This window comes from Rhamphochromis sp. 'chilingali', assembly GCF_963969265.1.
Source record: "Rhamphochromis sp. 'chilingali' genome assembly, chromosome: 14".
NCBI classification, from domain to species: domain Eukaryota; kingdom Metazoa; phylum Chordata; class Actinopteri; order Cichliformes; family Cichlidae; genus Rhamphochromis; species Rhamphochromis sp. 'chilingali'.
Genome location: NC_137941.1, coordinates 7,237,813 through 7,251,926, shown reverse-complemented (window position 1 = coordinate 7,251,926; position 14,114 = coordinate 7,237,813). Strand labels below are relative to the sequence as shown.

General features: G+C 39.9%; 2 protein-coding genes across 6 annotated transcripts in view; one reads left to right on the top strand and one right to left on the bottom strand.

Moving 5' to 3' along the window:
- mlphb (melanophilin b) overlaps positions 1 to 3,586 on the top strand; it is a 46,017-nt gene extending 42,431 nt beyond the window's left edge. For all 5 annotated transcript variants that reach the window (XR_013974155.1, XR_013974156.1, XR_013974157.1 and 2 more), the window contains one exon: positions 310 to 3,586. The gene's annotated coding sequence lies outside the window, so the exon portion shown is untranslated. The remainder of the gene's footprint in view (positions 1 to 309) is intronic.
- Positions 3,587 to 7,719: 4,133 nt separating this feature from the next.
- LOC308409820 (ras-related protein Rab-17-like) lies at positions 7,720 to 12,561 on the bottom strand. The gene is made up of 5 exons (XM_080902819.1): positions 11,912 to 12,561; positions 8,696 to 8,847; positions 8,479 to 8,604; positions 8,279 to 8,372; positions 7,720 to 7,959 (listed from the first exon to the last, which is right to left on the bottom strand). The coding sequence occupies exons 1-5, from the start codon at positions 12,090 to 12,092 to the stop codon at positions 7,829 to 7,831; spliced, it is 684 nt and encodes a 227-aa protein (XP_080758945.1). The 5' UTR covers positions 12,093 to 12,561; the 3' UTR covers positions 7,720 to 7,828.
- Between the last annotated feature and the right edge of the window lie 1,553 nt (positions 12,562 to 14,114).

The window sequence follows — 14,114 nt, the reverse complement described above, 5'->3', positions numbered from 1 at the left end:
GTGTTATTTTTGACTGATCCAATCTGCTGATTACATTGTTTGCTTTCCTTGATCCAGAGTTTACTCGTTCTTCATGCTGTTTTCAAACAACAGTAGAAAACCAGTTATGCCATTCGCTTTGAGGCCATGGAGTAATTAAACTTAATCTAAAGTTGGCTGTGGAAACTTTGATTGAATTTCCATAATATGCAGAAGTGCAGCACAATCAGTAATTATATTTTCCATTTGTGTCAAGTGATGCTTCTTTGTATAAGCAACAAATTGACAAACCCAGCATAACGGTACATGTGTGCTTTTTTTCTGCTGCAGATGGAGCTAAAATGAGGGTGTGTGTGATGCTGTTTGTTGTCTTGCTGTTGAATGGAACTCTGAGTGAATCTCAGAGAGATGGCTCTGTCATTATTAGAGGTAAGGGTTCCCCTAACTACCCTTATCATTATGTTATTTATCCATGACTTTTTATTATTTCTGCTTTTCTTTGTTCTTATTTGATTTAAATTTCCATGTTTGTCAGTCAAAAAAAGCTACTTTGTAAACCATAGAATCATTTTGGAATCTTGTCGAGAAAAATATATATGCATTTAAAGCAGTACAGAGGTTAGAGTTGCAGTTAGAGGAAGGCAAGCGGAGACTATGATACATCCCCAACCCCTGCAAAGAAAATTAAAATCAATAAATAAAATAAAGTACAAATAAATCGTCCTTCACAAACTGGACCAGATTAAAACATACCACTCTCACAGCCTCTTGCTGCATTTTTCTTGGCTGTAGAAATATATAAATGTTATTGCTACTATACTTAACTCTATTTACAATTTGCTAACAGTGACAATTAGTTTCTTAACTTAAATATCTTGGCTGTGGAGGTTACTAAGAGAAAACTTTGAGAGTGGTCCTCTGTACTCTCAAAACACTGCTCAAAACTGAAGTCAGAGCAGGGAAAGCAGAGACAGCAGCAGGTTTTTCTAACATGCTAGTGTCCCATCAGTCTCCCATCAAAAGCCAGATTTTTATCTACAATGCGTAAACAGCTAGAAAAAGCTGCTGGCCTCACAAGTTGACAAGCTACGGACATTGTTAAGAAGACACAGAGATGCCTGTGAGATGCCTACCCTATAGAGATTTCATTCACTCCGTAATCAAGCTGAATTTATTCAGCTTCCAGAGACAACAGCCAGCTGTGGTCACAAGGTGGCAGTGATGTAAAGAGTGGATCCAAACAGACATGGGAGAAGCATTATGACAGAAACCTGTCTGACATGAAAGGAGAGATATGTTCACTTCATTTTTGTATTTCACTTAAAAAGCAGTGCTTGCCCTGCTTATCCTGATTGAACACCACTGATTTAACACACTATGATGTAGCGGTAAGTGAGGTGCAAAAATAAGTCCTACTATTAGAAATGCACAAGTCTAAGTTCTGTCTTACAGATCAAGTGCAACCATCCCCATATCTGACAATCTTGTAAACATCTTGGATGTCTGGAGTTTTGATCTCCTCCATACCTGCTTCATGCCCTGGAGGACGGGGCTGTGGCCCCCCCCCACACCCTCTAGCAGATCATTACATGAAGGAACCTTTTAAAAAAACAAGCGCGTCCATGCTCACAGGTGTACACACGGGTGATCACACCCACAAACTACACCCTTTTTGGCTCCTACCTCAAAGCACACTGTGTTCTGTTGATCTTATGTGCTGCACAATAATGTTTAATATTTAGTATTTACTGTCATATTCCCATATATCATTGTGATGCTGTTTATTCTATTACTCTTGTTCTCTTCTGCTTGTTTTCTTTTTTCTTTCTCAGCAGGTGATCCAGGTGATTGATAGATGCATTTTTTTTTCTCTGCCCGTTCTGTTGGTTTTTGTTTTTTGCCCTTCTCCCCCGTCCCTCTTCTCAGCTGTTTCTCTTTCCCTCTTTCTTTCTCCCCTTCTTTCCCCCAGTCAAGTCTGTCCCGTATTCAGTAAGTGAAAATAAAATAAACAATAAAAGGTGAATCAAATGGACCATTACAGCAAGGCTGGGATGGTCAATTTGGTAAAGTAAATCCGTTGGGCATCTTTCTTTGCCTTTAGACAACAATTCTGATGGCAAAAGAGCCAAACGGGACAGGCAAAAAAAAAAAAAAGACAATCTTGTAAACATCCAACTGGCAAGTTTCACGTAGGGTACTGATTTCAGCTGCTTTAGCCTTGCAACAGTTGCTGCATATTTCCTTTGCGACCCACCTCCACCACAGCTCCTGGAGTTGATGCTGCATTTTTCCAATGCCTCGTATCTGTTGTCATTGAAGAGCAGGAAAGTCCAAGAATAGAACTATACCACCATATAAATTACTAGATGTGGAAATATCATTCTTTTTATGACAGTTTGGCCCTGACTAAATTATATTAGTGCTGCCAGAGTTAATCTCGTTAAAATGACGTCAACGCCACATTAACGCGGCAAATCTCCGTTAGCGAGTTTGTGCGGATCACCCCGTGCCAGGGCTGCACGGCGCTAATGCGTTTTACATGCTAACAACACTAACGCATTGATGCCATGCAGCGTTTAACGAGATTAATGCTGACAGCACTCATTTTTGCAGAAGTAAAAAAAAATCTGAATGGAGTCTAGTAAGTTGACAGATTGGAATAGGGATGGTGAGCTACTGTAATATTCTATATTTCACACTACAACGCTGTCAAGAACAGAGTAACTGTAATCTCTCTTTTTCTTAACTTAACATCAGACAATACATCAAGCCTGTCTGACCTGCTTAAGTGGTCTATTTCTGATGGTGTTGGTCATTTCAGTGGCAGTAAGAGCAAAATTTATTCAGACATTAAAAAGTTGTCAGTCTGAGGCAAAGACTGAATGTCAGTTGTCTCTGCAGTAATCTCCAATAAACAAGTGTGTACCCAGTTTACAGTAATTGAATTCAGTTTGTATTTACATGCGCAATAGCGGTGGAGTTTCAGTTGCTTTTATAGAGAGAATGGGACATGATGATATGATGATTTAAAAAAATATTTAAATGTCAATTTAACCAAAAACAGAAACAAAAAAATATGAACAATGTTTTATTTATTTTTATCCAGTGTTTTTATTTTTCAAATAGCATTTTCTATGCTAAAAGACTACAAAAAACATATAAATTTTGCTTTGCAAATGAACGTTCAAGAAACAATCATAGATCCAAAACATTTGACAAAATATGTTTTGTGCAATCTTCAGTGTGACTCTTTCTGAATGAGATCCAGCCACTCATATAACAATCTGGCATAGTTTTAGCATGTTCCTTTCCAGCCTTCTTAAACTGTGACATGTGCCACATTTTAAGGTTTAAGCAATTATTCTCGAGCGTCATAGTTTTTTGTTTGGGGACTTGTGAAATTCAAATTGATTTTCTTCAGCTTGTCATCTGTCTTTTTCTTCTCTTTTGTTTTTGCATCTGTGTTGCTCAGATCCAGATATCAGTGCCTCCTGGTACACAGGCAGGGGGATCAGACCCCTTGGGAGATTTGGTCGAAAAGCTGCAAGAAGAAATGAACTTCTGGCTTTCATCACAGCGAGAGTTTATAGACCAACAGCTGACAGTGGCGTTTGGATCACACAATGAGAACACTGTGGATCATTGAATAGCTGCTATGCTCTCATTTTTTTAGGTTAAGTAATGGAATTGGTCTTAGATTTAGGAGTTTTCTAACATTACATTCAGTTATTTTCTGTAAATTCTGTATAAATAATTTGTGTTTTCTGCTCTACAAGCATGGGGATAAAAGAACATATGTAAGAAAAGCAACATGTAAAGTTGAAAGTGTTACAATTAAAGGAATCCATGAATTAATGGAACATATATTCTGACCTCTGAGACTGAAAAGGTTTGATCAATAATGAAATTGTTTGTTTTATGATAATGGTCTATGACAGAAATGCTCCAACAAGAACTGACAACAAAACTGGATGAAGGCACCATGTAATACAGATACTCTTCATACAGTGGCTTGCAAAAGTATTCGGCCCCCTTGAACTTTTCCACACTTTGTCACATTACAGCCACAAACATGAATCAATTTTATTGGAATTCCACGTGAAAGACCAATACAAAGTGGTGTACACGTGAGAAGTGGAACAAAAATCATACATGATTCCAAACATTTTTTATAAATAAATAACTGAAAAGTGGGGTGTGCGTATTTATTCAGCCCCCTTTGGTCTGAGTGCAGTCAGTTGCTCATAGACATTGCCTGATGAGTGCTAATGACTAAATAGAGTGCAGCTGTGTGTAATCTAATGTCAGTACAAATACAGCTGCTCTGTGATGGCCTCAGAGGTTGTCTATGAGAATATTGGGAGCAACAACACCATGAAGTCCAAAGAACACACCAGACAGGTCAGGGATAAAGTTATTGAGAAATTTAAAGCAGGCTTAGGCTACAAAAAGATTTCCCAAGCCTTGAACATCCCACGGAGCACTGTTCAAGCGATCATCCAGAAATGGAAGGAGTATGGCACAACTGTAAACCTACCAAGACAAGGCCGTCCACCTAAACTCACAGGCCGAACAAGGAGAGCGCTGATCAGAAATGCAGCCAAGAAGCCCATGGTGACTCTGGACGAGCTGCAGAGATCCACAGCTCAGGTGGGGGAATCTGTCCATAGGACAACTACTAGTCGTGCACTGCGCAAAGTTGGCCTTTATGGAAGAGTGGCAAGAAGAAAGTCATTGTTAACAGAAAACCATAAGAAGTCCCGTTTGCAGTTTGCCACAAGCCATGTGGGGGACACAGCAAACATGTGGAAGAAGATGCTCTGGTCAGATGAGACCAAAATTGAACTTTTCGGCCAAAATGCAAAACGCTATGTGTGGCGGAAAATTAACACTGCACATCACTCTGAACACACCATCCCCACTGTCAAATATGGTGGTGGCAGCATCATGCTCTGGGGGTGCTTCTCTTCAGCAGGGACAGGGAAGCTGGTCAGAGTTGATGGGAAGATGGATGGAGCCAAATACAGGGCAATCTTGGAAGAAATCTTGGAGTCTGCAAAAGACTTGAGACTGGGGCGGAGGTTCACCTTCCAGCAGGACAACGACCCTGAACATAAAGCCAGGGTAACAATGGAATGGTTTATCACAAAACATAGACAAGATCTAAATCCAATTGAGAATCTGTGGCAAGATCTGAAAACTACTGTTCACAAACGCTGTCCATCTAATTTGACTGAGCTGGAGCTGTTTTGCAAAGAAAAATGGGCAAGAATTTCAGTGTCTAGATGTGCAAAGCTGGTAGAGACATACCATAAAAGACTGGCAGCTGTAATTGCTGCAAAAGGTGGTTCTAAAAGTACTGACTCAGGGAGCTGAATAATTATGCACACCCCACTTTTCAGTTATTTATTTGTAAAAAATGTTTGAAATCATGTATGATTTTTGTTCCACTTCTCACGTGTACACCACTTTGTGTTGGTCTTTCACGTGGAATTCCGATAAAATTGATTCATTTTTGTGGCTGTAATGTGACGAAAAGTTCAAGGGGCCGAATACTTTTGCAAGCCACTGTAGATAACTAATGGCATCCAAGGCAACAGTTGCATAAGAGAGAGAGCAAGCAACCACCTGACAGCATTACCTTAAGTCACCCAAAACAGGTTACACACACACACAGAGGATTCTATTGGGTTTAAATGGCACTTCTAGTGTGTGTTTTAGCATTTAAAAATAATTCTTTGTGAGTTTGCAAAAATGGAAATATAATGTGGCAGTTTTTCTTTGGAGGCTGGTAAATCATGACTTCAACCACTCAGCTAACCTATTCATGCCACACTTCTAAACTTTAGCCAGTTTCTTAACAATGGTTTCTGGCATAAAGAGGAATGCTTCCCCTAGGTCGGCTCTGGCAAGTCGTGATAGCAGACCAACAGAAAGCAGCCAACCTTGAAATGATACTAAAGTGCAGTTACTGTTAAAGCAGATCTTTTTAATTACTCAGTGATTTGCAGAATGACTTTGCACAACAAAGAGCCCTGGTTCCATTACACAACTTCTGTACAGCTTTGGCACAAAGGCAATTCAGCTCACTGCATTCTTGATTTAATCACTAGTGAACCTTTGTCCACATCTTCACCACTGAGCATAGGCTTAGTGTTGTTTATTGCTCAAAAGTTTCAAATGAAGAAAAGTTTGGCTAAGATCACAAGAAAATGTAGAAAACATCTGCAAATATGAAACAAAGGAGGATTTATACACTAAATCACAATACAAATGACGACTAAATCATCCTAGTTTTATTTTCCCTCTATTTCATCTCCTCTGCGTGAGGCATTTTTTTTGTTTCTGTGAACTAAAGAACTGGGCCAGGGCTCTGTCAGAAGTCCTACAGAAGCTTGGTTTCAATCAGCATTAAATAGCCTCATTTATACTGAAGATTTATCATTTTAAATCACTAAGCAGTAAAAAGTCCAAATTTGAAGCCAGCATGTGGAGAAAAACTGCTGTGTTTGTGTGAAGAAAACGCAGAAGAATGTTATGCAAGAGCAAGTGACTTAATCCAGGAGAGAAAAGTTGCTTTATGGGGCTGTCCGAATACCACCAGCAACATTATTTTATTGAATGCATTTGGGAGTCTTTTAAATCTTTAATTCTATTGTTTGTTTTTATTATTGATTGTTGGATAATTTAATCCACAAACCTTGGTTCAGCTGAGGAGAGGAAAAAATAAGGGTCCATGTGCAAGTCTTAGTTAAGATTAGCCAGCTGAATCCATAAAAAGCTAAACTAAAAACAACACACTGAGCAACTACCAGACAAGTGACAGAGAGTGAAGCCTAGTGTACTCCCAGCATGGATGCAGCTTGAGCCAAAAAGTCCGCTTTTCTGAGTTTAATTAGAAGTGGGGGTCCGTGTTGGCTAACACTTTTCAAGTTTTCACACCTCTAATTTTAAGTCCATAATTTTTTTTAACGCTACTAACTTATTTATTTGTGCTGTAAAGTTGGACATTTTAACATGGGACTGATGGGGACTGAGACTGACTGCTGGATCCTCAGGTGATCCTTAGAGTATCTGTAGTTTTTATTTTTTTATTTTTTTAGCAATGACTTCATCTTGCAGTTTATTAAATTGGAGGTGGGGGACGCGGGGGTGTCAGTCTCTCCTTGCTTATCAATAAAAGTCACCAGCCTACATTGATTTGTAATGTATTTTATAGATTTTAGAGTGTCTGCTCTCAGGATGAGGTATGGAAAGAACAGAAAATAAGCTCATTTGCAGTAAATATTAATTGTGTCACTTGGAAGTTTCTTCAGTGTTAAAGTGATTCATTCACCCTGCAACATTCAAAGTTTTAAATTACTGGAATATTGTACTTCATAATACTGTAATAATTACCTCTATTGTGCAAACCACACTCAAATGAACTGTGCTGGGGGATCTCCATTCCAGTGTGATTGCATGCCAAAAGTAACCAGGCAAGAAAACACAGAGTGGAGGCAATCAGTGCCAGTTCAACATCTGGCACGCAGACAGGCTGAGGGGGTTTACTGCCTGCTGGAGGCTGATCCCAAGCCCACTGAGAAGAATCAGAAGAACCAGTTTACTGAATATGACAGTGAAATAAAACAAACTGAGACTGTATTCTTGTGTTCGTCTTAGGCATGTTTCAGGATAACCAGCATTTTGTGCTCCTAACCAGAGTCAGAATCAAAAAAGGAAGAGGACCACAAATTCCAAAATCCACAAGCATTTTATTGTCATGTTACGTATCCCATCTTTGAAATAATTAAGACAAACAGAAAGACACAACAGAAACAGGCAGCCAAGCCACTGGCAGTCATACAGCTTAAGGTCCAACTTTGCAGCAGGATGAAAACAGATTGAACGAGTCTCTGTGCTGCAGCTCCACACTCGGCATCTCCTCCCACTCTGTCAGACCTCCCTGCTGTGCTCCAATGCACTCGAACACTCTGTGGGCTGAATCAGAGCTCTGTTACCACAGACATGAAACTCACAGCTGTATTATATTACAGCGGGAACATGCAGACATTTCAGAGGCCAGACTTTGAAAGAAAAAAGGCAAAGAAAACTTAAACCTCTGACCTGGACTTATGTAATATTTAATAGTTCTCATACTGCAAGTTAGTGCCTCATGTTGGTATCTACTGCCATCTACTGTCCTTTCTTAGGATACTAGGATATTTATGTTGTAAATTTTAATCCTAATACTTATTATTAGTAAGGCTTCCTGTGAAAAAACACAGCAGGAATCTTTCCAGTGTTTCTTTTTTCTTACCTACGGATTGCAGCAGCTCGGTGACTTGCTCTCCAGAGAGGGCTGAGGTCTCAGTGAAGTACAAGCCCTTGTTACTGGCTAGACTTTGTCCTTCCTGGAGGAAGAAATCAGAACTGCTCATCACTGAGTTGGACTCTCTTTACATGTGACTCTGTGCAGGTAATAAGATTACAGGAGCGTGCTTGTCTTTGTCTGTATACCTCCAGTGGCACTTGCCGATTGTGAGCCAGATCTCCTTTGTTGCCTACCAGCCATATAACAGTAGATCCTGGTATGTACTGTTTCTCGAGCTCTTTGAGCCACACCTGAGCTCTGACAAATGTTTCCTATGATGACACAAGCATGCTCAAGAACAAGACATAAAGAGAAAACCAGTCGAGATAAATCATTTCATAGTCAGGTGTGTCTTCGTTTTACCCTTTGCGTGATATCATAGACCAAAAGTGCTACGTGGGCTCCCCTGTAGTACAGCGGAGTGACGCTGTGGTATTTTTCCTGGCCTGCCGTGTCCCAGATTTCAAAGCGAAGAGTGGCATTACTCAGACGCACCAACTGGGTAAGGTAAGCACCTGGAGGAATAAACACCAAAGGAGTGGGTGTGTGAAATTAGAAAAATTGTATTTACATTATTATCATGATTATTACTGAAGTCTTTGTGAAAGCTGTAAATTTTTAACATATGCTGACTGGTCACTTTTTAAGCTACACAAAGCTACTGCTGGCTTGGACCTTCCCTTCAAAGCTCAGAGATTTTGGTCCATGATGACATGATAGTGTCACACAGTTGTTGCACATATATTACGTGAATCTCAGTTTTCACCATATCCTAACGGTGCTGTATTGGGCTGAGATCTGGACGCCATGACATGGTTAGTAGCAATACTCAAGTAGGCTGTGACATTTAAATGATGCTCTGTTGGTACTGAGGGGCCAAAATGTGAAGAAAAAAATCCCCCTAACTATTACAGCACCACCACCAGGCAGGATGGAGGATGTTGTCTGCACTAAACTATGACCCTACCATCCAAATCCTGCACCACAAATAGAAACTCATTAGAGCCGGCAACATTTTTAGTTTTCTTTTGTCCAGTTTTGGTGATTTTGTGTGAAATGTAGCTTCAGTTCCACATTTGTCGCTGACACTCAGTGTGGTTTTCTGCTGCTGTAACCCATCTTCAAGCCTGGATGTGTTGTGCATTCAGAGATGCTCTTCTGCATGTCTTGGTTGTAACAAGTGATTATTTGAGCTCGAAGCTCAACGCAGTCTAGCCATTCTCCTCTGACCTCTGACAGCGACAAGACTTTTCTCTGGGACAAGACTCCCAAAGAAGTGCAGTTTACTGTACATATCCTCTTTTTCAGATTATTCGCTGTAAAGCCAAGAGATGGTTTTGTGGGAAAATTTCAGCAGATCAGCAGTTTCTGTCATTCTTAGACCAGCACGTCTGGCACCAGCAACCATGCTACATTGCGGTTCGTGAGTCATTTGGTACCGGGCCGCGAGAGTTGAGGCTCAGGTGTGAAATGTGTGGTTTGCAGGGTTTTTATCGATTTTCAGCGTTATCGTTAACTCGGTTTTCCTGGGTCTTTTCACGTGTGTTATGAATAAATCTTCTTTTTTTCGGTACCGGTACTAGTTTTATTTAGTTGTATTTATCCGCGACACCTTAAAGGCCGTGAAAATATTGGCGGGCATAAACCGGTCCGTGGCGCAAAAAAGGCTGGGGACCGCTGTTTTACATCATCAATTGATTATTAGAGACATTTTTATATATTAATGATGAAAATGTTCAGCTCTGTGCTGGAATATTGAATTTCTGTTGTGTTAATTACAGGCAAAAAGTGCAATTTATCACAAATTCTCCATGATATAAAGATACGCAAATAAATATAAAAAATATAATGACAGATTGCAACTTCAAGAATGAACCAACATAAAGTACTGTATCTTAAGGTGTTTGGCTTCTACATGAGCTAGCTAACACAAATGTTTCACCACTGGATAAACAGTGGAGAGAAACTTTGTATCAAGGCTTTTTACTTACTTACTTACTTAAAAAAAGTAAAAAGTCAAGTTAAAGTAAGTAAAATAAAAATGTATGGCTTTAGTTTATGTCTCAAGTGTCTTTGTCTGGCATGAAACAAGATTTGTTGAAAGTGGTATTTTTAATGACTCTGAGCCAACTGCCTTCACAAAGGGTTTTTACGGTAACGTCTATTCTAAAATGATTCAATCTTGCCCCTGACAAATATGGCAATGAATTAAAACCAAAAACTAACAGAAAAAATCATTAAAACTAAACTGAAATCAGTAAACCCAGTCTGGAAACTAAACTGACCTGAAAATCGAAATTAAAAAACTATAGCCACATGAAAAGAGTTTTAATAGGACTAATTGCAGTCCTGTGATAAACTAACACAGTTGGATTAAGGTCTGGACTTTGGCTGGATCATTAACTGTCACACAGATGGCCTCACCTGTGACTCTAGAATACTTTGTTACACAAAACACTTCATGATAAACTCAATCACTGCGAGGTGCCCAAATCATCAGCCCCCCACCACTGTGCTGACAGCCGATATGAGGTATTTTGTGCTGATATGCTGTGTTTGGCTTTCTCCTAACATGCTGTTAGGCATTATCATCAAACTTGTCCACATTGGTGTCAGGGGACATTGTTCCACAAGTCCTGTGGTTTGTTCTGATGCAGCTGTGCTGACATGTTCTTTTAAGAGAGAAGAAGTTTTCTCTCTGCAGCCTTTTCAAACAATCCACACATGTTCAGACTTTTTCTAATCATGCTGTCATGAACTTTAACCTTTAACATGCTAACTGGGGTCTATAATGTCAAATGTGGAACTTTTGGTGTTTTTACAGCTTTCCTAAGCATTGCAAAGTCTGACCTCAGGGTGAATTTGATGGGACGTCCAGCCCCGTGAAGACTGTAGCAGTGCGTTAACACACACTTGAATACTCCAGAACAGCAAACTGCCAAAACCTCTTCTTTTATAGAAGTGCTCACACCTACTAGCGACACCTGGGTCCAACTGTCCATTTTAATTCCAGTGGAAGCAGCAAGGGTGTGCTCAGTTTACACAGGACTGTAAAGAATCCTTTGTATTGATTTGCAGTACAAAGGCACAACACCCCCTCACTGAAAGGGGTCAAAGGTTGAGGTTTTTCTCTAATTGGTCACCCAGCAGCACAATAAACACATGTAGCTGTGTCTTTATGTTATTTAGGCAAGACCAAGCTTAGAGCACCGGCATAACCTACAGGTTTACATTCCACGTGTGTTACTCCAGGTCTGCTGAATTTTCCTGTAAAACCTGCTGCTTTTACACAGATGCTTTTTGTTTGGAATCAAATTAAAAGCTAGACACAAATATATTACTTAGTGACATTTAAAGATGCTTGTAGGTGGGTCTTGGTTTGTTAGAGGAAAATAGAACACACTGGCTATTTAGTTCTGTTTCTTATCAAAGCTAATTCTTAAGCCAACATGAGAATTGCATCAGTTTTCTCATCCACAACCTCAGTAAAAAAAAAAAAAAAAAAAAAAAAGCTGATAGTTGATTCACAATGTTACATTTAACCACTGCCATCCACACCTCAGAGTGTCATGAACTCACAGCCTACAGTGGGCGATGTACTCCTGAACTCATCCTTGCTAAATCGCAAAGCCAGACTCGACTTTCCAACACCAGAGCTCCCCAGCAGGACCATCTTAACCCTGAGAGTATGCACTGGTCTGCACAAAGTGTCACTGTATTGCTGGGCCCCTCCGTGGACCCTTGGGAGCGTTTCCCCCATGGAAAAGCTTAGTTAACTCCAAAACAGGAGGTAAAAAAAAGTCCAAAAAGGGTCCTCAAGTCCTGATCCAACTCTCCTTTTCTTTAAAAACACAACAGTAATTTCAAAGAGTCCAGACAAGCTGAGTCGTCTTGCTTGTTGTGAAAGTGTGTGACTGTTCCAGCTTCAGCTTAAAAAGAAAAGTAAAACTTAAGTCCAGAAATGTGAAGCCAGCAACAATAATCTCACTTCCTTAAGCACACCTACTCCTGACTCGTCTTAAAACCTCCCTGCTATCACATGCTGTCTCATTGATTTGAACCCACATGGACAGACTGGCTTGAAAAAATCAATGGCCACATTTCTTGTTGGGAGGGACTTGTACTGCATGCAAATATAAACTTATAGGAATGTCTGATATGTCTGCAAAGTTTTGTTTTGCTTCAAAATGCTCGTAAAATTACAGAAACTCAGTGGATCCTCTTTGTGCACAAACCCTTCAGATCATTGTGTCAGCACATTTTGCTGCTGGCCTGTTTTCCGGGTTTTATCTCCTTGTAATTCTCATTTTGAACAGCTGAGGGCAGCATTGTATATATTACAACTTTGCTCTAATAGTAAAGCCTCTTCACTGCGATAAGACGATGTGTAGTGGACAGTTTGATATTCTTCTTCTTTATTTAGACTTTTTAAAGAAATATCACAACTATGCTCAATTATCTGTCCTTGCCATTTCCCCCAAAAGTTTCTTATTGTCTCAGGAATGTTTTCAATGCTTTCCATCAAAGTTTAGAGGGGTTAAAGGTCAGGAGACCCTGGAGGAAGCTGACAGCCTTTTATCTGTGCTGATTTTGGTCATGGATTATTTACTTGGTAAATTCTGGATGTGTGATGAATTTGATGTTCTCTCAGTGCTGTGTACTAATATTTTCTGATGGTCACTTCTGGTCTGTCTGACTCGACTTTGAATACAACTGATTCAGTTTCCAGAAAGTGTTTTGGAGCTCTGTGCACTGGACTCCTACAAATCCAGAGTCCAACTCTGATTTGACTCAGAGAAAGTCCCTCTTTGTTCAGAATAACAGCTTGACCCCTGATACTTCCCTTCATCCTCATATCTTGTTTTTGGTCACAGTGTTACTTAGTCAGCAAAGTTCTGTTAGTTTGAAGCCAAGACACATTTATATCACACGAACAATGGCTGCTGGCTGATTTATTTTTTAAAAGCTTCTGATGAGTCAATCTAATGGACGGATGCAACCTAAGGAAACCTGACATGTGTAGAAAGGAAACTTTTAAATCTATTCCTTTTCAACATGAAAACATTTAAGATTTTTGGACATGGTGACACTTCTGGATGGATTTCTGCATCTTAAGAGAGACCAGTAAATCATATCTACAAGAAACAGTGTGTACAGAAAGAACTGTCTTAAACAAAGTGTGTGAACACACCTGAATCACACATTCCTCGACTGTATGAATAGTCTCAGAGGGCGACTGCATATTTCAGGAGAAAGTGTGTCCACATTACAACAGTTGCAAATAATAGTACAGTGACACCAGGGGATAAAAACAGCGTTTCATGAGATCACTATACACTCACACACTCAGCTGGGAGCACATTGTATTTTAGGGGTGGTGGCAGGCCTTGTCTGTCTCTTTAAGAAGCAAGAGGCTTTTTAGAGCTGGCTGGTCATTATTAAAAATAGCAGAGGGGCTGTGAGAGAGTGAGATAGTGCATGCAGGAGCTGTGGTTTCTGGCAGAAGTTGGATGGAGTCCAGTCCATAGATTGGTGCTGCATTCATACGCTGTGTGGAAAATTCTCAACACCATTCTGCTAGTCCTTAAAGAGCTATAACATCATGCACTGCTTCATTGGTGCTAGTATCCAAACTGTAACCAGATCTTAGAAAGGTAAAAAGTATTGTCCTACAGAAGTTTGACCTCTCTAAACACTTTACTGCTTTTGATCTCAGCCACTCATTTCAGATCATATTGAAAAAGAAAGAAGTCTATTTTGACACGTGTGTGTTTCAGAATGG

Coding starts and splice junctions, on each gene's coding strand:
- LOC308409820 (XM_080902819.1), bottom strand. CDS start 12,092: ATGGGGGAAACGCTCCCAAGGGTCCACGGAGGGGCCCAGCAATACAGT. Junction 8,605..8,695: donor TCTATGATATCACGCAAAGG/GTAAAACGAAGA, acceptor GTGTCATCATAG/GAAACATTTGTCAGAGCTCA. Junction 7,960..8,278: donor CGAGCTGCTGCAATCCGTAG/GTAAGAAAAAAG, acceptor GCTCTGATTCAG/CCCACAGAGTGTTCGAGTGC.